Source organism: Elephas maximus, chromosome X (genome assembly GCF_024166365.1).
Source record: "Elephas maximus indicus isolate mEleMax1 chromosome X, mEleMax1 primary haplotype, whole genome shotgun sequence".
In the NCBI taxonomy this organism is placed as follows: domain Eukaryota; kingdom Metazoa; phylum Chordata; class Mammalia; order Proboscidea; family Elephantidae; genus Elephas; species Elephas maximus.
Window position 1 is genome coordinate 161,128,606 of NC_064846.1, and position 26,367 is coordinate 161,154,972.

The following is a 26,367-nucleotide window of genomic DNA, read 5'->3' on the forward strand; positions in this document are numbered from 1 at the left end:
TTATCCCTCTAGCAACCTTAATTTCCTCCAGAAAGCTCCAGAAGGAGTTAAAACCAAACCAGTTGCTGTTTAGATGATCCCAACTCACGCCGACCTCATGTATGTCAGAGTATAACTGTGCTCTATAGAGTTTTCAGTGGCTGATTTTTCGGAATTAGATCACCAGGCCTTTCTCTTGAAGTGCCTTTGGGTGAACTTGAACCTCCAGCATTTCATTTAGCAGCCTAGTGCTTTAACTGTTTGTACCACCCAGGGACTCCCAACTGAAGTTAGAGTTATGTAACTGGAATTTATAAATGGAATTCGGGTATAGCATATATTCCTAGTTGTTCCTCTCCCTGAAAAAAGAATTACCTGTGGGAAAAAATTTTTTTTTATAGTAACCCGTTTATACTGGGGCCTGTCTTGTGGAGACCTTAAATATCCTAGCAAGAGATCATACTCAGCTTAAAAAAATAAAGGTCTATCAGCTGTTGGGAAGGAGTGGGGGGCTGTCTCTTGTCACAGAATTTTCTCCTTGGCACAAACACCTAGTTGTTAGGTGCCATCAAGTCAGTTTTGACTCATAGCAGCCACATGAGACAGAGTAGAACTGTCCTGTAGGGCTTTCTAGGCTGTATTCCTTTACGGGAACAAACCCTCAGGTCTTCCTCCCGCAGAGCTGCTGGATGGGTTTGAACTGCCAACTTTTCAGTTAGCAGTCAAGTGCTTAACCATTAGACCACCAGGACTCCTTCATTGACCTAAACTAGTGTGTAAATTAAGACAGCACATTAGAAATTGTAGGGAGGAACTGAGAAGAATGACAATACAGGCAAAAGAAAATGTCACCAATTTTTTTTTTTAAACTACAGTGTCCTGGCTCTGTATGGTTTAGATACAAGGAGGCTGTAGCTCAGTAGATTTTATTTACTCCTTCAGCAAGCACTTTGTAGTGGTGCAGTGTAAAGTGCTTGGCTGCCAACTGTAAGGTCAGCAGTTTGAACGCACCAGCGGCTCCATGGAAGAAAGTTGTGGCAGTCTGCTTCTGTAAAGATTTACAGCCTTGGAAACCCTACGGGGTCTCTGTGAGTTGGAATCCACTGGATGGCAATGGGTTTGGTTTTTTTTTTAATGTGATAAACACTGGGCTAGTTATTCTGTAGGACAGTAAGATGAACCAGATAAGGATACTGCCTCCAGAAACTTATCAGTCTAGCAGGGGAGATAAGGCATGTAAACAATTAAATGGCAACTGAGACAATTTTAAAGCTCCTGGGTGGTGCAGACCATTTGCACTTGACTCCAAACCTAAAGTTTGGTTGTTCGAATGCACCTAGCAGCACTGCAGAAGAAAGGCCTGGCAATCTGCCTCTATAAAGATTATTGCCAAGAATACCCTACTCTGTAAAATATGAGATTGCTATGGGTCGGAATCAACTCAACAGCAACGGGTTTTGTTTTGTTTTTTGAGGCAATTTTAGCATAATGGTTAGGTATTCATGGACCTAAGTTCTAATCTAGCTGGGTGGTCTTGGGCAGGTCTCTGACTCTGAATATCCTTAACTTGGATATTGAGACAAGTTGGATATTGGACATGAGTGAGCATTAATAATAGTATCTACCCTGTTGTTGTTAACTGTCTTTGGGTTGGTCCTTGACTCGTGATGACCCCATGCACAATGAAATGAAACACTGCCCAGTCCTGTGCCATCCTTATGATTGGCTGGGGATTGGACCATTATGATGATAGGGTTTTCATTGGCTGATTTTCAAAAGTAGATCACCAGGCCTTTCTTCCTAGTGTGTCTGAATGTAGGAGTGCCACTGAAACCTGTTCAGCATCACAGCAATATGCAGGCTTCAACCGACAGTTGGTGGTTGTGCATGAGGTGCATTGGCCAGGACTTGAACCTGAATCTCCTGCATGGGAGGCGAGAATTCTACCACCCAGCCACCAGTGCTGCGTGTATCTACCCTGCAGGCTTGTAATATACATAAAGGCCCTAGGTGGGTACCAACCACTTGGCAAGAGCTCAGTATTAATATTATTATTACCACTGCCAATACCACCATCCTTAGGTCTCTGGGAGATAATCTTTATTTTCTCCTGCCCTCTTGGATCCATCCTGTCCAGGGTGCATGGTGTGTTATACTTCTTTACTTCTTCCTTTCAAAGCATGTACAGTATATTACAGCCCCGTCTTTTGGCATCTGACAAACCTAGGTTTGAATCATTTTTTTTTTTCACTACCAGCTTTCTCATCTTTAAGAATCAACAGACCTTAGTAACTGTTAAGATACTGGGCAAAGGAGGAGGGGAGTGAAAGATGACTTCTAATTTGGAAAGACTGGACGTTTGTAATGCCAATGAAAATAGGAAGCAGAAGAAGAAGAGCTCATTTTGGAGGGCAGAGGAGTTTAGTTTTTTAAATATGTAGTACTCGGGGTGGTTGTGAAGCATTCAGGCTGATGTTCAATAGGCTAGAGTAGAAATTTTGGCGAGAGATTGGGACTAGAGATGCCGATTTAGGCGTTTTCCACATTAGGGTGTTGCATCAGCCATGGATTAGAATGAGATTATATAGACTCTAGAATATAGAGGAAGAGACTGAGTGAATAGAGAAGATCAATGGCTAAAACAGAAGGAGAAAGTAGACACAGAGGGACGATAGAGGCAGGACCACCAAAGAATAATGTGTGCCTAAGGCCAAGACAGGAGGGAGTGTCTGGAATAAGGGGCTCCTGAAGTGTCAAGGAGAATGAAACAGTGAAATGGGGTTTGATGTTTGGGTGATAACTGGGGCCTTGGAAAGCAGTTAGTAGAAAAAGAGGGAAGGTGGAAGTCAGACTGCAGAGAGTGAGATATCCCAGCAACTCTGTCATCACATTTTGTGGATGTGATCAATTGATGTTTATTACCATAACGGTGGTCATCAGGAAAGGGCTAGTCAGTATGGTAAATATATAATGTAGTTGAGAATCTTTTCTCCAGTAATATAAATGAGGATATTGTCTAAATTTAAGATCACATCTCTTTATAAACATTTTACACTTTCAAGACGGCAGATTTTAATAGCTCCAAAACGGTAGGTTCAATGAGCAAGTCTAATCATAAATGCTTATATTCAGATATCATCCCCTCCTATAGGACTTCTGTCTGGGAACTATGGCAGCAAACCTCTTGGTGTGGGAACAGATTTCTTTCTTTTAGCTTAACATCTATATTTTGTTGAATCTTATGCTCTCTCAGGTTGAGATTCTATAATTCCATCCATTTTACATCTGACCCATGGCCTAAAGTTGGAAAGGGTCCTGGGAAATTTCTTGCTGTCAGAATTGTTTAATTCCTGTCCTTGTCAAAATACTTGTCCTTATTGACTCTTGAGGTTGTTGTCATTAGCTGCCATCGAGTCAGCTCCTACTCATGAAGACCCTCATATACAACAGAATGAAATGTTGCCCAGTCCTGTGCCATATTCATGATCTTTGCTATGCTTGAGTCCATTGTTGCAGCCACTGTGTATTTTGAGTGCCTCCCAACCTAGGGAGCTCATCTTCAAGTACTGTATCAGACAGTATTCTGTTGGGATCCATTGGGTTTTCATTGGTTGATTTGTAGAAGTAGGTTGCCAGGCCTTTCTTCCTAGCCCGTCTTAGACTCTTCAGGTAGTTGGCTCTAATGAGAGACTCTGGGTATATAGGTTAAGGTGCTTAACCACTTGGCTGTTAACTGAAAGGTCAGCAGTTCAAACCCACTAGTGGCTCTACAGGAGAAAAGACCTGACGATCTACTCCCATAAAGATTACAACCTAGGAAACCCTATAGGGCAGTTCTAATCTGGGCCACTTAAAGTCAGTATCGGAACTAGCAGCATCCTAGTCGAGGTATGGAACAGCTTGGTTATTTGAGTCTGGCTTTCAGAGGAGACGGCTAGGAGGTAGTGCTTTGTGTGTGTGAGTCGTCTATAGATGGCTCCTGAAGCCATAGGCCCTGAGACCGTAGAGGGAGGTGAGGGCCCAGAAAGAACCTGAGCAACTCTGGGATTTCATAATTAGATAGAGGAGGAGGCAGGAGCCTTTCTTAGCCTTCACTCATTTTGTGTCCTTAGCCTGAAATTCCTCTCCCTTCCTTCTCTGCTCATTGAAATTCTATTCATCCTTAAAGGAGCACTTCAAGTGCCACTTCTTTTGGGAAGCCTTCTTTTATATTCCCAAACTTAATTGCTCCGTCTACCTTCCCACAGAGCACCACTTTTGCCTCTCTTAAAGCCCATATTTTATTCTGCTTTGTTTCATAATTATTTGTTAATATGCCTCTCCCACTAGATTTTCACTCTTTGATAGCAGATCGTGTAGCTTCTATCCATACAGCACCAAGCACTTAACGAGAATTCTGTAAATATTTGTTAAATAAGTGCCTAGCTCACACCTGGAAGCAGGTGGTGGTAATGGAGAAAGGAACAAGAAAGGCTTCAAGAAGAAGGTTGCATTTATGTTAGACCTGAAAGGATGGGTAGGGTTTTAAGAAATAGAAGAGGAGTTAAGGGCATCCCAAACAACATGATGAGTCACTGAAACAAAGTACTTTGTGGCTAGCGTGCAGGATAGTTGAGGGCGGTATATGTCAGGTGGCTTTGAAATTGTGTGAGGCCTTAAATACCCCGCAGAAGATTTTTTGCTTAATTAAGTAGTCAGTGGGGAGGCAGTGGAATTATTGAAGCAGGAGGGTGGTTTGGTCAGAAAACAGCTACCATATCTGGCATTATGTAGAGGGAAGGTTCGGTGGCTGGAGGAGTTAGGCAGCTGTGGTACTAGACCAGGCAGGAGCTAATGAGGGTGTAAAGCAGTGAGTGGCAGGGGAGAGGGAAATGGGGCACTGCCTGTTGGCCACTAACCGAATGTGTAAGAGAAGAGGAACAAACATACCTGGGGTTTTCAGCCAAGTACCTGGAAAAGTAATGGTATTAGTAAAACACAGATGTCAGAAGGAATAAGTTTTGGGGTGGTGATGCTTGAGTGTAAGTAAGTCTGTTGAGTCAGAGGTGCAGAAGGCACTCTGGGTGGCTTTATGAACGTATTCTCCGTTAACGTTTGTTAACAAGAAAACAAGTCTGTAGCTGTTGAGTCAGTCCTGACTCATGGTGACCCCATCAGAAACCAAATGCATTGCCGTCGAGTCGATTCCAACTCATAACAATCCTATAGGACAGAGTAGAACTGCCCCATAGGGTTTTCAAGGAGTGCCTGGTGGCTTCGAACTGCTGACCTTTCAGTTAGCAGATATAGCTCTTAACCACCATGCTACCAGAATAGGCTTCCTTTAAATAACAAATTACCCTTAATTATATACATTATTGGAAACCCTGGTGCCATAGTGGTTAAGTGCTACGGCTGCTAACCAAGAGGTTGGCAGATTGAATCTGCCAGGCGCTCCTTGGAAACTCCGTGGGGCAGTTCTACTCTGTCCTATAGCGTCGCTATGAGCCGGAATTGACTCGACACCACTGGGTTTGGATTTTTGGATTTATATACATTATCGTGTTCATACTACAGGTGCACAGGATAGTGGGGTTGGTATGCTTTTGCCATATTCAGCATTTCCGTGTTTATACCTCTTTTCTAGCACTTATATCGTGTTTTATTTATATGCCCATTTCTGACTAGGCCGAGTTCTTGAAGGGCAAGGACTGTCTATAGTTTATCTTTGTTGTAGAGGACTTTCTGTCTTTCTGGATTTGCCTATTCTGGACATTTCATGTAATTGGAATCAGATAATATGTGACTTTGTGCCTGGCTTCTTTTAGCATGTTTTCAAGGTTCATCCATGTTATAGCACATAACGGTACTGCATTCCTTTTAATGGCCAAATAATATTCCATTGTGTGACTACACCACATTTCGTTTATCCATTCATCAGTTGATGGACATTTGGGTTGTTTCTACTTTTTGGCTACTATGAGTAATGCTGCACTGAATACTCACATATACAATTTTTTGTGTGGGTGTATGTTTTCATTTCTCTTGGGTATATACTTAGGAGTACAATTGTTGGGTTTAACTTTTGGAGGGACTACCAAACTTTTTCACGAAATATGTTTTTGATTCTTTAAAAATTTTTTTTTTCGTTTTATTGTGCTTTAGGTGAAAGTTTACAGTGCAAATTAATTTCTCATTAAAAATTTATACACATATTTTGTGACATTGGTTGCAATCCTTGCAATATGTCGGCACTCTCCCGCTTTCCACCCCTGGTACCCCATGTCCATTCATCTCATTTTCTTGTTCCTTCCTGCCTTCTCGTCTTGCCTTTGGGTAGGAGTTGCCCATTTGGCCTTGTATACTTGATTGATCTCAGAAGCAGGTTCCTCACGTATGTCATTGTTTGTTTTATAGACCTGTCTGGCTGAAAGGTGGACTTCGGGAGTGGCTTCAGTTCTGAGTTAGCAGGGTGTCCAGGGGCCATAGTCTCAAGGGTTCCTCCAGTCTCTGTCAAACCAGTAAGTCTGGTCTTGTGAAGATTCTTAAATTTTTTAATCAAGGGAAAGAGGTTAAAATTATCTGACCTTATAACTGATTCCCAGTAGTACTAACCTACAGAAATTTTTTTGTATTGTGCTATAAGGGGGCATTAATTGTTTTTCTTTGTAGGAAAGAATACCTGAAAGGGATATCATGGGACGAACAGTGAATGGAGGTAAGATTTACTTGTCTAAAGGTGAGAATGTTTTTAGTTATTTAATTGGAGTGATTATCTCTTGGTATACTGAATTTTTGAAATAAAGCCCTTTAAAAAAATAAAGCTATAGGAGGTGATAGGTACTTAGAATTTTAGAACTGAAATAGTTATTAAAGGTAGTTTTGTCTTCCCTTCCAAACTCAGAGAGGTTAAGTGAACAGGTCATACAGCAATCTGTGACAATGCCAAGGTTAGAATCCAAATTTCCTAACTCTAATATGAGTGATTTAAAAAAATGATTCATTCTGCCTTGTTCCAGTGAGAAGTCTGCTTACTACCCCATGGCTGTATCATTCATACTCATTTGCAATCTCTGCTTTGTACTGTATTTTCCTTCCCATAATACATTCTTCATATCTCTGTCTTTCCAAATCTTGTTCCTCCTTCAAAACCCCATTCAAGTCCTGTGCCTTCCATGACTTTTTCTCTGGCTGAATGCTGTCCTCTGCTATACTCTAATTTTGTCAAGTATATTAGGTTAATGTAAGCCTCTCTAACTAGATTCTAAGCTGCTCTAGAGCAGGAGCCATGCCTTTACAGTTCCACTTTCTTTCCTGTTAGAAAATATTACTATAGAACTATTTAGTAAATATAAATATGCACTTTGTTTTACTAGTCAAATCATTTAAATACAAAGCAGCCCATTTGCCCCCCACCAAATGTTCACATATCTTAAAGAGTCAGTCATAACCACAAAGTAGATCTGTTACCTTGAGTGGTACACCTGGCATCATCCATAGATCCTTTTTAAAAAGCCAAAGCTGAATCAGATTAAGCTCTTCAGGATCAAAACACTAAAAAGCCAATTAGAGGAAATACAAGGGCCATAAGGACACAACACCACGGGGAGGCAGCCAGCAAAATCCAGACTGGAAAACTAAAGGACCAACCAACTGGTATTGTCAGCAAAAAAACTGCAAGGGGAAGGAAAAAAAAAAAAAGAGAGGAGGAGGAGGAACCTATAGATCAAAAGAGACTTAAGAGATATGTCATCAAATTGCTGTGTATGGACTTTATTTGAACCTAATTCCAACAATGTTAAAATAATTAAGATAGTTGGGGAAATAAGAACATTACCTGGTTATTTGGTGATACTAAAGAATTATGGTTACTTTTTTTTAGGTGTAATGACAGTGTTATTAAGTTTTTTAAAAGGAGTCATTTGAGAGATGATGTTGTCAGGTGCTATCGAGTCAGTTCCTACTCATAGCAACCCGGCGTGACAGAGTAGAACTGCCCCATAGGGTTTTTTCTAGGCTGTAATCTTTATGGGAGCTGCTGGGTGGGTTCAGATCGCCGAGCTTTTGGTTAGCAGCACTGTAATATATACAGATGAAGTGATACAGTATCTTAAGCTTGGTGAGGTTACAAGATCCAGCGCTGTTTGAGCTCCATAGCTTGGTCCAGAGAAAAAACTCTGCCTAGACTGTTAAATACATTCATTCGTCTCTTTATTATGTTGTAGTTTAGCATCCCTGTTACATTTTGAATTCTCAAAAGTATCTACATTATCCTTAGAGCATGTATTAATATTGTGAAGATCATCTAGTTTCATTTGTTGATTCATTCATCCGATGTATGCTTGAGAGTGGTCTACATGCCAGATCCTGTTCTAGGCACGAAGGATACCACAGTGAACAAAACAGACAAAATAAAATAAGTCCATGCCCCTTTGGAGTTTACATTCAGCTTACATTACTATCATGGATTGAATTATGTCCCCCTGCAAAATGTGTGTATCAACTTGGTTAGGCCATGTGTGGTTGTCCTCCATTCTGTGATCGTAGTTTTATGTTGAGAGGATTAGGATGGGAATGTAACACCACCCTTACTCGGGTTACCTCACTGATCCAAGGTAAAGGGAGTTCCCCTGGGGTGTGGCCTGCACCACCTTTTATCTCTCAAGAGATAAAAGGAAAGGGAAGCAAGCAGAAAGTGGGGGACCTCATACCACCAAGAAAGCAGCACCAGGAGCGGAGCACGTCCTTTGGACCTGGGGTCCCTGTGCTTGAGAAACTCCTCAACCAGGGGAAGATTGAGGACAAGGAACCTTCCTCCAGAGCCAACAGAAAGAGAAAACCTTCCTCTGGAGCTGACGCCCTGAATTTAGACTTGTAACCTACTAGACTGTGAGGAAATACATTTCTCTTTGTTAAAGCCATCCACTTGTGGTATTTCTGCTACGGCAGCATTAGCTGACTAAGACAGAATTTGGTACCGAGAGAGTGGGGTGCTGCTCTAACAGATACCTAAAATGTGGAAGCGGTTTTGAAACTGTGACTGGATAGAGTTTCGACAACAGCAGAGAACCAGCAGCAGCAGAACCAAGAGACCAGCATGAGATGGCACTGAAGCAGACCCACGGAGCGAGAGAGCTGAGTGCCTCTGTTTAGGAGGCTTCCTGGAGGAGTGGGGTGCCTATGGGCACTTATCAGTGGAGCTACTGAGCTTTGGGACACTTGCCGCAGCAGGACAGATGCAGGTGTGAGGCCTGAGTAGCCGAGACGCCAAGAAACCAGAAAACAGAAGCTCAACAGACAAGGAACACAAGAAGCTGAGCTGCCTCAGTCTCAAAAGGTATGGCTGTGACTTCACGGGCTTCAAAGGGTGGAGTCACCACTCAGATGGACTAGGAGGATGGTGCGCCTAAAGCCGAGGGAGCAGAGTTGCTGTCCCAGCGGGCCTGGAAGGCAGAGCTGAAGCCCAGGGTCGAGGGGTCTCCGCTCAGAACCCGGAGAGTGTGGTGAATACTTAGAGTCTGAAGGGCAGGGCTATTGTGTAAATTGTCTCAGAAAATAGATTATTTTCAAAGCTTTAAAGGCTAATGTAATGTGTGCTTGTTATCCCTTCTTTTCCTCCATGTTGTCCCATTTGTAATGGAAATGTCTAGCTTGTGCCTGTTTTGATATTGTACTTTGGAAGCAGATAACTTGTATTCTAGATTTCACAGATGAAGAGGAATTTTTGGATTTTGGACTTGGAGTTAAGACTTTTGCTATGCTGTGATGGGGTGAATATGTTTTGCATGTTGCAAGAATGTGATTTTGTGGGGGCCAAAGGGTGGAATGTCATGAATTGAATTATGTCCCCCCAAAAATGTGTGTATCAGCTTGGTTAGGTCATGATTTCCAGTATTGAGTGGTTGTCCTCCATTCTGTGATTGTAATTTTATGGTGAGAGGATTAGGGTGGGATTGTAACAGCACCCTTACTCAGGTCACCTCATTGATCCAAGGTAAAGGGAGTTTCCCTGGGGTGTGGACTGCACCACCTTTTATCTCTCAAGAGATGAAAAGGAAGCAAGCAGAGAGTGAGGGACCTCATACCACCAAGAAAGAAGCACCAAGAGCAGAGCATGTCCTTTGGACTCAAGATCCCTGCGCCTGAGAAGCTCCTCGACCAGAGGAAGACTGAGGACAAGGACCTTCCTCCAGAGCCGACAAAGAAAGCCTTCCCCTGGAGCTGACACTCTGAATTTGGACTTTTAGCCTACTTTACTGTGAGGAAATAATTTTCTCTTTGTTAAAGCCATCAACTTGTGGTATTGCTGTTAAGGCAGTGCTAGATGACTAAGACACATACAATAAACAAAATAAATGAGGAAATTACAAAGTACATTTAAAAATAAAAATCAGTTGCTATCGAGTCGATTCCAACTCATGACAACCCCATGTGTTTCAGAGTAGAACTGGGCTCCGTAGGGTTTTCGATAGCTACGACTTTTCAGAAGTAGATCTCCAGGCCTTTCTTCCCAGGTGCCTCTGGGTGGATTTGAACTGCCGACCTTTCAGTTAATAGCCAAGCACTTAACTGTTTGTGCTACCCAGGGACTCCTATAATGTACATAGTATATTAGAAAGTGATAAGTCCTATGTAGAAAATGAGGATATTAATTATAAATTAAAACTGGCTAATATTAGAAAATTTAGTTTATATTTTTTCAAAGTTCTCTTTCAAATTACTGTGACCATCCATTATTGCTAATTATTATTATTATTTTTTTAGATTCAATGGATGTTAAGAAGGGGAATCAAGATAGAAGTCCTCCCTCAGGCGGCACATCTTCTGTGCAAACTGGTGGGTTTTTTATTTGTTTTTTACCTTTGGCCCTTATTTATTTGTAATTTGATTTTTAAATTTCTTGTATTTAAATTTTCGGTGGATAAGATTCACATTGTTCAAAATTCAAAAGACACAAAAGGATATACAATAGGGAAAGACTCGTCTTCCTACCCCGTCTCATCTTCTTACCCCTGTCTCACCGCTGCGCAGTCCCCCCGAGCAATAAGGTACAAGTTTCATCAGTGGTATTTCAATTTTTTTTTATTCCAATGGTATTCTATGTGATAGCTACCCCTTTCACACTTTTTTTTATTGTTGTAATAAAATATGTAACACAACATTTGCCAATTTAACATTTTTCAGGTGTACAATTTAGTAATATCAATTGCATTAATCATGTTGTGCAGTCATCACCCATAATCGTTGCCAGATTTCCCATCACAAAATGGTAGGTTTTAAAGTAGTTTAATACAGTATATTTGTATTCCTCACTCAGTGTTAATATGAACTCTTTTCTTTCTGCTTTTGGTACAGTATATGTACAATAACTTTCTATAAAAATAAAATCTAAGCAATAGGGAAGGTCAAAAAAGTGTATCTTATTTTGAAAATTTTACTTTGTTTTTGCTTAGAGATAAATTGGTTTAGGATTAAGTAAAAAGATAATTGTGTATTTCAGTGCAAATTTTGACAAATTATAGACATCCAGTTATTAACTACCATCTATTACCAATTTAAAATAATTTGATTATTAATAAAAAAGCCCTCTTCTAACATTAGAATCACAGTGAAGAATCCTTTCTTTGATGGTCAGAAGGCAGTGGTTAAGAGCTAAGGGAAGTCTGACAGACTTGTTCTAGAATCCTGGCCTCACTCCTTACTGGCTGTGTGACCTTAGAAAATTACTCAGTGTGTCTCAGCCTTTTTTTCTCCTTTGTAGCACAGAGATAATAATAGCACTTACCTCATGGGGATTAAATGGAAAAAATAAATATAAAACACCTAACATAGTTCTTAGGTGAATTGTAAAGTGTTCAGTAAAACATTAACTTTATTAACCCTGAGTTATTAATTCATTAAGTTCCTCATTATGAACGACATACGTATAATGCCACATCAGGGACTCAGGAGATAGAATGTAACCCATTCCCCCTACCGTTAAGGAAAATGAGAACATTTCCTTAAGTCATATGCACATAAAAGGCTGAATTTAAAAAAAAAAACAAAAAACTGTAGCAAACTGTTGTACTTACCAGAGATTTCCAGGCAGACCTCTTACCTCTTGTCTTTGCCACCCCAATCCTAGGGTAGTTCACCCCATGATTTTCTCTTCCCACATGAAGATTGCCTATGGCATGGCACGTTTGTTGTTCCATCGATTCGGTTCTGACTCATAGTGAACCCATGTGACAGATGACAGAGTAGAGCTGTCTCATAGGGTTCTCTAGGTCTTTTTCCTATGGAGCTGCTGGGTGGGTTTGAACCGCCAACCTTTTGGTTAGCAGCACAGCAATTAAGCATTGTACCACTAGGGCTCCTTCCTGTAGAGGTAATCCCATAGGAACTCTCAGTGTAATTGGGCCCTCAGTGCTTCCTTAGCTCCGTTTCCCATTGGCCTTATTTTTTCTTCAGTTCTTCCCTCCAACTCCCTATGGAGGCCATTAGGTTAGAATGTACCTCCTCATCCCCACGAATTCCTCTCTCTCTTTTTTTTTTTAAAATATAAAAGCTTTATTGAGATATAATTCACATACCATACAATTCACTAATTTAAAATGTACAATTCAGTGATTTTCAATATATTCACAGAGTTGTGCAGCCAACACCATAATCAGTTTTCGAACATTTTCTTCACTCCAAAAAGAAACCCGGTACCCATTAGCAGTCATTCCACATTCTCCCTCTTCTCCCAACCCTAGGCAACCACTAATCTATATCTCTATAGATTTGCCTACTCTGGACATTTTATATAAATGGAATAATAAAAATATGCAGTGTTTTGTGACTAGCTCTCTCCGTTATCTCTTTCCGATCCTTTCTGTCTCCAGTGGGAGGGGAGGGCAGAAATGTCCCCTATCCTGGGCCCCAGCCTTTCCTGCCCTCTCAAGGACCTTGCTTTAAATCTTCTTTTGATTCTTTAATCTGTACTGGCTCTTTTTCCACAGCCATTGAACTTATTCAAAACTCTCACATCTTAAAAATGCCCTTCTCCTGAAAACAGTTTAAAAAAACAAAAAGTAACCTTCTTTGAGCCCTCTAGCCCCTCTCTCCCTGCTTCTTTTCACAGCCAAACTTCTTGTTTTCATGGGTGCTCTTTCCTCACTTCCAGTTCTTCCCCCATTTCCTGTAACTTGGGCTCCATCTTCACCCCTTGGGTAAACTGTTATTGATAAATTCAGTCAACCTCTGTGTTGCCAAATTGAGTAGACACATTTTGGTCCATATTTTACTGGACATCTCTAGATTATTTTTTCTTTTACTCAGTGCTCCCAAACCCTTTTTCTTTGCTTTTTGTTATCACTCTCTTGACATCTTCTACCTAATTTTTTGATTTGTCATTTTTATTAAGTTTGAACCATATGAAATGGTCAATATTGAACAATTTTTGACCTACGGTCAGTCTCATCTGATCATTTAAATGTCAGCACTTTAGATTCTGTTCTTAGACCTCTGCTCTTTTCACCGTATACATTCTTCCTGGGTGACCTCTTTTGAAGTTTTTATTTCAACCCGTTGATTTGCTAAAGTTTCCCAAATCTGTGTCCTGCCTATACATTTCTTCTTAGCTACAGACCCTCATTGGTTGAATAGGAATACCTCCAAGTCATTGTCCTATTAAAAAAAAAAAAAAACTCCACTGCTGTCGAGTTGATTCTGACTCATAGTGACCCTAAAGGACAGAGTAGAACTGCCCCGTAGGATTTCCAAGGCTGTAATCTTTAAAGAAGCAGACTGCCACATTCTTCTCCCGAGAAGCAGCTGGTGAATTTGAACTACCAACCTTTTGATTAGCAGCTGAGTGCTTAACCACTGTGCCACCAGGGCTATAGGTACCTCAAAATTACCTTGTCCTAAACCACACTTACCTTTTCCCTATCCTCCAGACTGGGTCCTACATTTCTGACTTGGTGCATTATACCATCACCATCATTCGGTTGCCCAAGCCAGACACCTAGTGATTATCCTTTGCTTGCTCATGCAGGTCTTAGATACTCCTCTCCTTTAACGCTACGTTTGTTTTTCCTTTCTACTCCACTTTTTCTGCCACTGCCTTAGTTCAGGCTCTTATCACGTCTCTCCTAGATTATCGTACTAGTCCTTAGTAGGCCTGCTTCCATTCTGGCCCTTTCCCACACTGCTCCCAGAATGATTTTTCTGAATCTCAAATTTCATCCATTAAAATCCCTCAGTGCCTCTCTATAACTTCCACAGGATACCAGAATCTTCCAAATTTAGTGCGGTCTTTAATGATGTGGCCACTGCATCTCTCTCAGGCTTTGTCTCCTGCTGCTCAGCCATATGTAGCCATACAGCACCGCTTGCAAATCCCAAGCTTGTCATGTTGTTCCATGCCTCTGGGTCTCTGCTCATGCTGTTAACCTTGCTGGAGCACCTGCTGTCTTTCCCTCTACCCCACCCCTAGCTAATACAAAGGGATGTAGTTTTTATCAATTTCTCACTATTGTTTCCTAGTGTTAATGACCATGGCATCTGTTACAACTACTTGATATTGGGGGTGGGATTTGGATTGTGGCAAATTGTAAAGATGTAATTGAATTATTTCTGGGTGGTGGGTCTCTTGTAGTAGGCTTTGTATCTAGGATCCGAGACAAGTGAGGGGAGAAAGATTCAGATTGAGTAAATGCTTGCTGTGTGTTTGTAAGGCTTTGAGATCCATGATGCAATTCATTCCTCTTTCTAAGTCTTTCTACCATATTGATGATAAGGCTTTCAATGTATAGGTAAAGATGTGGAGTTCAACTCCGTATAGCAATGGACTTCACAACTTTTTCCCTCCCCAACCCACTCCTCATGCAAAACTATGAACAATCAGGAAAACAATGCAAGATAAAACCCTTTTTATTTATTGTGCTTTAAGTGAAAGTTTACAATTAAGCCAGTTTCTCATAAAAAAAACTTATACACAAATTGTTACATGGCCCTAGTTGCTCTCCCTATAATGTGACAGCACATTCCTCCTTTGCACCCTGTATTTCCTGTGTCCATTCAACCAGTTTCCCTCTTTGCCTTCTCATCTCACCTCCGGACAGGAGTTGCCCACTTAGTCATGTGTGTCTCCTTGAGCTAAGAAGCACAGTCCTCACCAGTATCATTTTGTCTTATAGTCCTGTCTAATCTTTGTCTGAAGAATTGGCTTTGGGAATGGCTTTAGTTTTGGGCTAACAGAGAGTCTTGGGGCCATGTCCTCTGGGCTCCCTCCAATCTCAGTCAGACCATTAAGTCTGGCCTTTTTACTTTTGAGTTCTGTACCCCACATTTTTCGTGCTCCATCAGGGACTCTCTGTTGTGTTCTCTGTCAGGGAAGTCATCTAGTTCTTCTGGTCTCAGACTGATGGAGTTTCTGGTTCACGTGGCCCTTTCTGTCTCTTGGGCTCTTATTTTCCTTGTGTCTTTGGTGTTCTTCATTCTCCTTTGCTCCAGGTGGGTTGGTATCAACTGATGCATCTTAGATGGCCACTTGCTAGCTTTTAAGAGCCCAGACACCATTCACCAAAGTGGGATGTAAAACATTTTCTTGATACATTTTGTTATGCCAGGTGACCTAGATGTCCCCTGAAACCATGGTCCCCAGACCCTCACCCCTGCTACTCTGTCCCTCAAAGTGTTTGGTTGTCTTTAGGAAACTTCTTAGCTTTTGGTTTAGTCCAGTTGTGCTGACTTCTGTATAGTGTGTTGTCCTTCCCTTCACCTAAAATAATTCTTGTCTACTTGTTTTTTATCTAGTTAGTGAAAGATAAAACTCTTTTGAGGGAGAATGTCCAACTATACGTAAGAAATGCTTTAGGACATATTGAATTATAGTTTCAAACAATGTTTGGTAGCTGTGGGCTTTGAAGAAATAATACCAGTAGAAAGATCAGACTTGGATGTAGTAATATAAAATGACTTTTTAAACAAAGGCTTTAGGCCAGCTTTAATTTGAGGCAATCGGAAGACTGCAAATTTTTATGGCTTCAAATGAAAAAAAGAATGTTTATCATACAATCTGAGCTCCCCCAACCTTATATATAGGCATATTGATTACCTCCCTAACATCATGTTTGACAGTTGATCTTTTTCAAATGCAGAAACTGATGCTTTTGTAAATTAGCAAATAGGACTTGCCCATGTATATATAAAATAGCTTAAGTATTTAGAAAGCTTTTTTTTTTAATTCAGAAGCATTGATTTCAAGGAACACAAATGAGTTTTTCAAAGGTTAAAATCATTACTTCAAAATTCTCAAACTTTTGATTAAAAAAAATGAAATTACTTAATTGAGACGACAGCTGCAAATATTTCTCAGGGCTTGAACTCTAACACCTCATCTTAGAAATCAGTGAGTGAGCTCTAGAAGATAAGCTCCAAGAGGGCCAGGAGTTTTGTCTGTTTTATTAACTGCTGCATCTATAACACCTGTGACAGTGCCCGAAACATACTGGCAGTTTACTATGGGAATCCAGTGATGAACAAACAAGACAAACATGATTCCTGCCCTCTTTGAGCTTAGAGGGGAAGATAGACATTAATAGTTGTGATAAATGCTGTGAAATATTGGGTGCTGATCATTTAGCTGAGAGTGCTGGTCATTCAATGGAGAAACTTTCAACTCCATATGTTTTGCCCATCTTCTTCACATAGCTTGTGAATCCAAGCCTAGCACTGGTGGAAGAAGACACTGGGATTGTGAATTACTCTGGAGAAGACCAGGGGGCTCATAAAGATCATATTCAGTGTGCCAAAAGGTGTTGGGTCTAATGTGTGGACTAGAATAGAGTACATGACAAGAAGAGGGACCCTGGGCATCTGTGACTAACATAATCAGATCACAAGGTTATATATGTACACCTGTCTCGTGGACAGATGTATCAGTTTCCAGGCCTCTTTTCTGAGACAAAGTAGCCTCCCATCTGTCAGTGAGGACAAGATACAGAGGCAAACTGGATCCTTAGGCTTAGCTAAGACTTTCTGACTATATTGGCTCTTGGCAGAGTATTACAACAGTAAAGGAGTCAAATCTAAATTAGTAAAGCCTGGAGCTATGCGTATTTTCCCTGTTATTGATAGGGTCAGCTTATGAGCAGTCAAGCTGAACAATTTTGTCAAGGGAGACTGAAGGTTTTGCCTTGTGAAAAAAGAAAAAAATTAAGACTCCAGATGATAAATGCTACATTTGGTCATTGGCCAGCAATGTGATAGAAAATGACTATATTTAAAGCACTGATATAAAGATTCGCTAGCTCAAATTACTGCCCATTCAGACACAATAGGGAGAGATTGTTTTAAAAAAATCAAATTAGGGAGATGGATTAAGTATTTTCCAGTGTCATTGATTTTTTTTTTTTTAGAAACAAATGTAAGTGATTTATGGAAGAGTTTTAGTTTTAGTTCTTTGGGGTATAAATGTGAGGTGGTTTTAGTTTCCCAGTCATTGTTTTCAACTGACACTCCTTTTCTCCTGGGGCATTGACTCCCTAACAACATCCTGGTCAGATTTTTTCCCCATTCATGGTTTGTTTAGTTCTTTTTAAAATGTGATCCAAGATCATATGGTGGTAGAGCTTCAATTAGAACTTTGGGTCTACTGATTGTCAGGTTAGTGCTAGGTCACTGAGAGGAACATCCTGGTCAGTTTAATTTTGGAGCCATAGATCTTAATTTTCATTTTTGACAAAGCTATTCAGTATTCATAAATTTGGGTACAACTATGACCTTTAGTTTTGTAATAATAAAATATACCATTTATTGAGTGATTTACATGTATGCTACTTCATTCAATTCTCGAAATACCTAATACCATGTGTGTTACAGGTAGTCCTCGACTTCTGACAGGGTTCCGTTCTGACAAGCCTGTCATAAGTTGGTTCTGACATAAGTCAAATACCTCATTTTTTAAAAAGTATTCGTTATTATTGCCTTTTATTATTATCAGTGTCTTTATATATCTGATCTTTCTTTGTCTTTTGGGGGCTGGCATAAGAATGATAACATCAGCAAATTATATGCTACAGCATTGTATGTGGTACACATTACTAACGATAAGATGTACAAAAATAAAAAGCGGACGGTCATAAGTACAGTTCATCATAACTTGAATATGTCGTAAGTCAAGAACTACCTGCACTCTCCCCATTTTATAGGTGAAAGAACTGAGGCTGAGAAAGTGAAGTGACTTGCTCAGGGTCATATAGCTAGTAAGAGACAGAGCCAGATTGGAAATAGGCAGGTCTGACTCCAGTGTCCATATTCTTGACACTCTGTTGCATGCCTCTCTGCACGGTGGTGTAGTGCTGGCTTCATGTTATCCGGATATGGAATCAAGCCCAGTTTTTTTTTTTTAATAATTTTTATTGTGCTTTAAGTGAAAGTTTACAAATCAAGTCAGTCTCTCACCGTATAAACTTATATACACCTTACTACATACTCCCACTTACTCTCCCCCAGTGAGTCAGCCCGCTCCCTCCTTCCAGAAGCCCAGTTTTTTATTTTTTTATTTTTTAATGGAACAATCTCTGAGATTTATTTAAGTTAAAAAAAAAAAGCAAGGTGTAAAACATTATGCATAAGTCAGAATCGACTCGATGGCAACTACAATGCTTAATACCATATATACACTGTAGGGGTCTGGTGACATAATGGTTAAGAGCTATGGCTGCTAACCAAAAGGTCGGCAGTTCAAATCCACGAGCTGCTCCTTGGAAACCCTATGGGCCAGTTCTGCTCTATCCTATAGGGTCGCTATGAATAGGAATCAACTTGATGGCAAAGGGTTTATATAATTATGTATATATACATGCATATATAATGTTGGTATGCTAGAGCTAGTTCACACTGGCTTGGGAGAACCAATTGTGCACATATCTTCTCAACTTCGTGGTTGGTGACTTCACCTTGGCACCTTGCAATCAGCCATGATTATAGTATTTATACCCCGGAAATCTGCAGTCAGGCTTTTTGTATTTTCTGGAGAGCCAGTTGTTAAATATTTATCAGTACTCCACTGTATGTATGTCTGTGTGGGTAATATTTCTTGAAGGATACAGAAGAGTCTGGCAATATAGATCTTCCCAGGAAGAGGAACTGTCAAACCCAAAATTTTTAAATGAGGAAATGAAGAGTATAGAAAAACCTCATGGTTCGTGAGAATTAAACTTCACATGAAGTTTCAATACTATCAAGTCTCTCTCTCAGTGTCTGGTAGTCTGGCTGGTACCATGAATTGAAGTGCTCAAGCCACACAAAGTATACAGCGTGAAATGTTATTGTAATTTTAGAAATAGGTGATCTTATTCCTGAGAGACACCTAAAATAATTCAGTGTTGTATAAGGATGTCTTTAGGTTATAAAGCAATCTTTTTTATTTTACAGTTTATATTGCTTCAAGCATGGAATGGCTGTTAAAATAACTTGATTGTTGCTGATACTTTGGGCCAGAAATGTTTTGAAAGAGAACATGAAGGACGCACTTATTTTTTGTTAAAGAGTCCCCCACTCCCAACCTTCTAATTTTATGGATTCTGATTATAGATGAGGTTGAGTGATTGAACTTTTCCAAATTAGGGCAGCCACACCTTAATCTCACTCTGGGGAGGAAAAAGACAGTCAGACAGCTTGTGTAAAGCACCATTCAACTTTAAGAGGATGTCTAGATTGTTTCACTTTTATTACATTTTTTATATAATAAAAGGAAGTCATCATAATGGTCTGACTGAGACTAGAGACAGAAAGGGCCACATGAACCAGAGACTACATCATCCTCAGACCAGGAGAACTAGATGGTGCCCGGCCACAACCGATGACTGCCCTGACAGGGAGCACAACAGAGAACCCCTGAGGGAGCAGGAGATCAGTGGGATGCAGACCCCAAATTCTCATAAAAAGACCAGACTCAACGGTCTGACTGAGACTAGAGGAATCCCGGCGGTCATGGTCCCCAAACCTTCTGTTGGCCCAGGACAGGAACCATTCCCGAAGACAACTCAACAGACATGGAAGGGACTGGACAGTGGGTATGAGAGAGATGCTGACGAAGAGTGAGCTACTTGTATCAGGTGGACACTCGAGACTGTGTTGGCATCTCCTGACTGGAGGGGAGATAGGAGGGTAGAGAGGGTTAGGAACTGGCAAAATTGTCCCAAAAGGAGAGACTGGAAGGGCTGACTCATTAGGGGGAGAATAAGTGGGAGTATGGAGTAAGGTGTATATAAGCTTATATGTGACAGACTGACTTGATTTGTAAACGTTCACTTAAAGCTCAATAAAAATTATATAAAAAAGAATAAAGGACCAATTCCAGAGGAAAAAAAAAAGGAAGTCATCAGTGAGTAAGAGTCTCAGCTTGTAGTTTGTCTCAGGATACCTGGATTTACCTTTGACAGGCAGTTTTCTGGGATGTGATTTTTGGTGAACTAGCAGTTACTTTCTTAGAACCATAATTTTATATCTTGCGTGGATGCCCACATTCTGCAGAATCAGTTGTAAGGTTTTGAAAGGCATGAATGGGCTTGTATTTTGGGCAGCACTATACCACTGTAACATCACCAAAACCAAACCCAGTGCCGTCGAGTCGATTCCATTCCGACTCATAGCGACCCTATAGGACAGAGTAGAACTGCTCCATAGGGTTCCCAGGGAGCACCTGGTGGATTCAAACTACCAGCCTTTTGGTTAGCAGCCAAACTCTTTAACCACTATGCCACCAGGGAAACGTGAAACATCACAGACACTAAAATATTATTAAAAAGCCAGTTGCTGCTGAGTCAATTCTGACTCATAGTGACTCTATAGGACAGAGTAGAACTGCCCCATAGAGTTTCCAAGGAGTGCCTGGTGGATTCGAACTGTCGACTATTCGGTTAACAGCCGTAGCACTTAACCACTATGCCACCAGGTTTTCCAAAATATCATTAGTGATTATTTATATATATTTTCTATTCTATTTGTCTTTGTCTTTTCCTTTTAAGGAGAAGTAGATGATTAGGCCATATTCCTTGGGTTTGGCTAGGAGTCTTGGTTCTCGTTCCAGTCTTTACCACCATGTGACCTTTTTGGAAATTTATCATGGGTCTTCGTTCTAAACATCATATATTCAAAAATGGGTGAGAGGTGAGTACTCCTGACTGTAGAAGGACCATCCCTACTTTGTAGCTTTTTGGCAATCTTTATTTAAGATCTTTTCCTCTAGCATGATATTGTAAAAACTAAGTGAGGGAGAGAGAAGAGAGCAAGAGGCTGTTGAAAATGTAGATCATTAAAACAATCTGTATCAGTGACTGCACCAATGACTGCTTTGTTCTGCCACCATCTTCTTGACACGCTGGTTGGAGATCTAATACTAGATTGAAAAACTAGTCTGGTTCTCAAATTTTTCCTTCCATAAAGCATTGCAGGGATAAAATTCTGTTAGACCACACACCTAAACACCTTCAGCTCCCCATGATAAACCAAGATGCACCTTCACATTAATGGGATGAAATGATGAAAACACATTTCTTGAGTAAATTTATATCAGAGAGAGATGAGTAGAATTTGCGATCATAAAATTTTCTTTCGTTTCTAGAGTCCACATGTTTAGAATCACCATGCTATAGCTCTCATTATATTGAGAGGAGCTGGGTTGTAATTTATATCAGAGCCATTATTACTAGGGAATTGTTATATTTTTTATTCCTGTGCTAGTAATCATGGGAAGTTTGAAATTGCTTTTTAGGAAGCACTTTTTGAGAAGTATGGAAATAAAATCCGTTTTATTCCTGAAAGCAAGTTAGTGTATATATTTATGTACTAAAAAACACTTTTTTTCCCCCCAGATGATTTCCAATGGGACAGTTACTTGAAAGAGACCAGATCTGTAAGTGCTCCTCCAGAGTATTTCAGACAGGTATGCTAAATTCTGTGTATATTATAAATATTCGTATAAACTTGTTCAGGGGTGTCTGTGTGATTGTTAGGTTCTGGTAGTGTGAGTAGATAGTGGGATTGTGGTAGTGCCAGTTAGGAGCCAGATGGTCTCTTTGCATTCATTAAGAATTTACTCTGTCAGGTATACTAAGAAGCCCTTACGACTGCCCATCTGGAGGGAAAGATAGACATGTAAATAAATAATTATGAGAAGTGTGATAAGTCTGTAGTGGGAAGGTTCACAGAAGAGCTGCTCTCTGAGATGGTTGGCATGAAGGGAAGGATATTTAACTCAGAGAGAATACCTGAAGCAAAGGCACGTGGGTGTGAAAGAGCCTTAGTGTTGAGGGACAGTATGGGGTGGCTGGAGCACAGAGTGGATAGAGGCAATAGTGTGGGAATGAGGTTAAAGGTGTGTGAACTTTTAAACTGTGCTGAGAAATTGGACTTTCTCTTTAGGCAGTGATGAGCTGTTGATTGACTTATTTCAAGGGGAATGGCTTAGTCAGATTCTTATCTTAGAAAACCAGCCAAGATGCATTTTAGAGGCTGTATTTGGGTTGCCTGGAAGTGGGGAGATGAGCTAGACCAGCAGTGGTTGGTGTTTTTATGCTACATGTTAAGCCAAGGAGAGAGTTTAGAGAAGATCTCTTTTTTGACCCTTTTAACCCTTTTTCTCACTGTCTGCTGACTATTACTTAAAACATTCCTCGGGTATTCTGGTTACATAACTATTTGTTTTTCCTGTAGTTGATGCATTTTAACAAAATTTTATTTATATATAGTCCAAGATTCCACCAACTAATGACTTCAAAGTTGGTATGAAATTGGAAGCCCGTGACCCTCGCAACATTACTTCGGTGTGTATTGCCACAGTTGTTGGCATTACTGGTGCCAGGTTACGGTTAAGACTAGATGGTAGTGACAACCGGAATGACTTTTGGAGACTTGTTGATTCCCCGGACATACAACCTGTTGGGACATGTGAAAAGGAAGGGGACTTACTTCAGCCCCCACTGGGTAAGGATAAGTAGTTTTTAAAAGAACATTTTCTTATTAATGTAATATTCAGTAGAAATAATTTTAAGTGATCTTTTAAAAATCTCTTAGGCATTCTTGCTAATAGATGGTCAGATGGTTACTGTGGAGAAATGTACCAGGAAAGAAGAGCTCAGGACCATATATTATGTGTGCTGAAGGTTCCCCACTCCAGGGCAAGACTCATGCTGAATCTTTAAATTTGAAATGTCAAAAGCAGCTCTATTGGATTACATATTCGGACTCAGAAACCCTGCCAGGGAAAAAATTTGTAGCATTTGATAACAACTTACTTCCTCTCTTGATACTGTCCCACTGAGCCACTCAGCATTTTCGCTATGGGTGAGCACAGGGAAAGGTTATGACTCCATATCCAGGCTCCACTTCCCAACTGGGGAATTTCATCACACCCACGGTGGGAAGAAATTACAGTGAGAGGAATAGCTTTAGGTACCTTAGGGCTCTGAAAAGGAGGATGGAACTTTTAGCTAAGGTTTTTTTTTTTTTGGTCGGGCAGAAAATGTTTGTAAGACATACCTCCACGTGATATTTTAAGCAGTATATACATAACATTCTCCCATACAAAGCCTGGCAGCCCTCAAGCACCCACTTGCAGGGGACTCACTAGGCACCATTAGCTAAGGTTTTTAAGACTCGAAGTATGGAGCTTTGAATTTTGGCCAAGTTTGTAAAAGGTAAAAAGTATGCAACTCTAATTTTGGATGAGATTTTTCTTTTTAAAAATTAGGTGTACCATGATATTCTGTAAAAATTAAGTGATTTCGTCTATTTTATTATTATTCTGCATTCTCAGAGAATGGTGGATATTGGTTTTTATTTGGTTCTTGTTTACAGTGCTGAAAATGAAAATTATTGTAAACTCAAAGAGCAGAATTTTTTTGTTTTCTATTAGTGAAAAATTCCCTGAGAACCAAAAATTTAAGATATTAATAAGAACTACTCTTTCAGCAGTATTTTTATACTATCCTTGCTCTCGTTGTTAATTATACCTAATTTGGCTTAAAACACGTTAAAAAATTAGTAGGAGCTGTGTTATTCCAAGAAGATAGTTTAGGAGTAAAGAGCATGTGTGCTTTCTGCTTTTTGCCTTCTTTCTTCATATCATTCACATTTTTTGTTATTTTTATAATGTTATTAAATCAGGCAGAATTCTGCAAGAGATGTAAGTATACACCTGGAGCTCAGTGCTTCCCTGTTTGGATTTTATTTCTCCGTTTGGGACGTGGGAATATATTTTTGCATTTTGTTTAAAGAAAATGCAACTGTTGTGTTTGTCAGCATTTCAGAGACAGCCAGGTTTATGGTCATTCTCTTTTTTTTGAAACTTTTAGAGTTTATTAATTAAAAAATGTGAACGAAATACATAGCAATATGTTCTGATTAGTATATATTTTGGCAGTACATACTACAAAATATACAATTTTTCTTAATTTGTTCATTAGCTGCTTTTATTTAAACCTTAAAGGTTGTTATTTAAAAGATTTTTAAAGAGGTTTAACATACAAAAGTACACAGATCATAAGTATAAAGCTTAGAAATGAACGTGCCTGTATAACCAGCATCTCAATTAGGAAATAGAACATTATCAGCACCCAGAAGCCCCCTCCTGCTGACTCCTAGTCATTACCTCCTTCTTCACAGAGGTGACCACTGTCCAGACTTCCTAACATCATAGATTAGTTTTGTCTGTTTTTGAGCTTTATATGTGCATTTTAATCTTTTTTTTTTTTTGCCTTTTAATTTATGTTTGTCTTTAGGCAATGACAGAATTAAAAATTTTAGATTAAGGAAAATCATGGGGCATGGTGGAGTAGGAGGGTAAGATGGGGGTGAAGAGAAAGGCATTAGGACTAGAGAATGATTATTATACAGTATTCTAACCACAGTGTAGAAAACCCATGCTGAGGATAAATATTTATTAGACATCAATACTAATACTGATTTATTATAAGAGAGTATGTAACAAATCACCCTCTTGATTTTTTCCAAGCACCGATTATTTTCCTAGTCTGACTATAGAGGTTTTGGTACAGGCTTATTATGGGATGACTTTCTGTCTTAACTTTTCTTTTCATATTTTGTCCTACTGATGGACCTGTTGTCAGTGATTCATGTGCCTCCCCATCTTAATTCCTCTATCCATCAGGGTGCGTGGCAGGTTCTCTCCAATTCTGACGTGAAGGCAGGCCAGTATTGCATGAAACAGATTGCCCTGCACCACCCCCCCAAAAAAACAGTAAAATTAGCAGACCCCTGTTCCCTGCCGCATGTGCCAGATGCTATTAACCTTATCGTTACTTGGTAAAATCTCTAGGAAAGGCACCTATCGAGTAGTTTTTCACCGGCATCTGATAAAAATTCTAAAAGAATGTCATCTTTACTATGTGTATAGATTGTGAAAGTGAGATTTATCTTTTTTCCTAACATATTTTCTGAAAAATTTCAAGCACATAGAAAAGGTGAAAGAAATCTTCAGAGGTCACCGGCATAACCACCACCTAGACTCTGCCATTATCATTCTACTGTACTTGCTTTATCACTTATCTGCCCATCTATTTGTTCCTCTGTTGATCCATGAGTCCACCCTATTTTTTAATGCATCTTAGAGTAAGTTACTGGTATCAGCACACTTCCCTTAAATACTTTAGCACACATATCATTAACTAGAGTATAATGTTTATGTATGTTTTTTTTTCTTTTGAGGTAAAATTTACATACAATGAAACACAGCATTGTAAGTATATGTTCACTGAGTTTTGACAGAAAATTGTCTTTTTCTGAAAGGAAAGAAGCCAGGGCCTCTGAGGAAAAAGAGGAGCTGGAAGTCTTTTGCAGCTGTAGGTCTGCTTATGTTGCTGTTGAAAGCCCCCTTAGGCTCTGACTTGGATCAGCCCTAGTATTCTGGCCCATTCCCAACATGTATGTGTTTGTTGGTGAACTGTACCCAGTGACTTCTCTAAAATGAGAGTTTCTACTTCCACTATTTGGCATTGTGGCCAAATAGTTTAGTGGAAACAATAGTGCTGAGAGGAGAGTACATCTGCTCCTCTTTCCCGTCTCCTTCATTCTTAGATGAGAAAGTCATTCTCTACAGAAATAATGGTGAATGAAGCCTATTTTTTATACCAGACTTGCTGTAATATCACAGGGAGACTTTTTCATGGTATCTAATTTATTTTATAAAATAGGGTACCAGATGAATGTGTCATCTTGGCCAATGTTCCTCTTACGAACACTAACTGGATCTGAAATGGCACCTGCAACACTCTTTAAGAACGTAAGAATGGTTTTACTGTTTTAATGGGGATGCTGAAATGCTTTGTCTTCTCTGACATGGTAAAGCGAAAATGTTTTTTAAATTACTGGATTGGCAAGTCATAAAAAGGCTCAATTATAATCACCCACTAG

At 39.9% G+C, this 26,367-nt stretch overlaps 1 protein-coding gene across 9 annotated transcripts in view; it reads left to right on the top strand.

Moving 5' to 3' along the window:
- Positions 1-26,367, top strand: part of SCML2 (Scm polycomb group protein like 2) — a 106,247-nt gene that overhangs the window by 7,925 nt on the left and 71,955 nt on the right. For 5 of the 9 annotated variants that reach the window (XM_049871932.1, XM_049871933.1, XM_049871930.1 and 2 more), the window contains exons 2-7: positions 6,376-6,479; positions 6,631-6,676; positions 10,723-10,794; positions 21,810-21,880; positions 22,686-22,920; positions 26,148-26,236. In XM_049871932.1, the coding sequence (XP_049727889.1) occupies positions 6,655-6,676; positions 10,723-10,794; positions 21,810-21,880; positions 22,686-22,920; positions 26,148-26,236 (489 nt within the window). In that variant the 5' untranslated portion in view covers positions 6,376-6,479; positions 6,631-6,654. Of the gene's footprint in view, positions 1-6,375; positions 6,480-6,630; positions 6,677-10,722; positions 10,795-20,963; positions 21,106-21,809; positions 21,881-22,685; positions 22,921-26,147; positions 26,237-26,367 lie in introns of those variants that run through there. The other 4 variants (XM_049871936.1, XM_049871934.1, XM_049871937.1 and 1 more) reach the window with 2 other exon arrangements.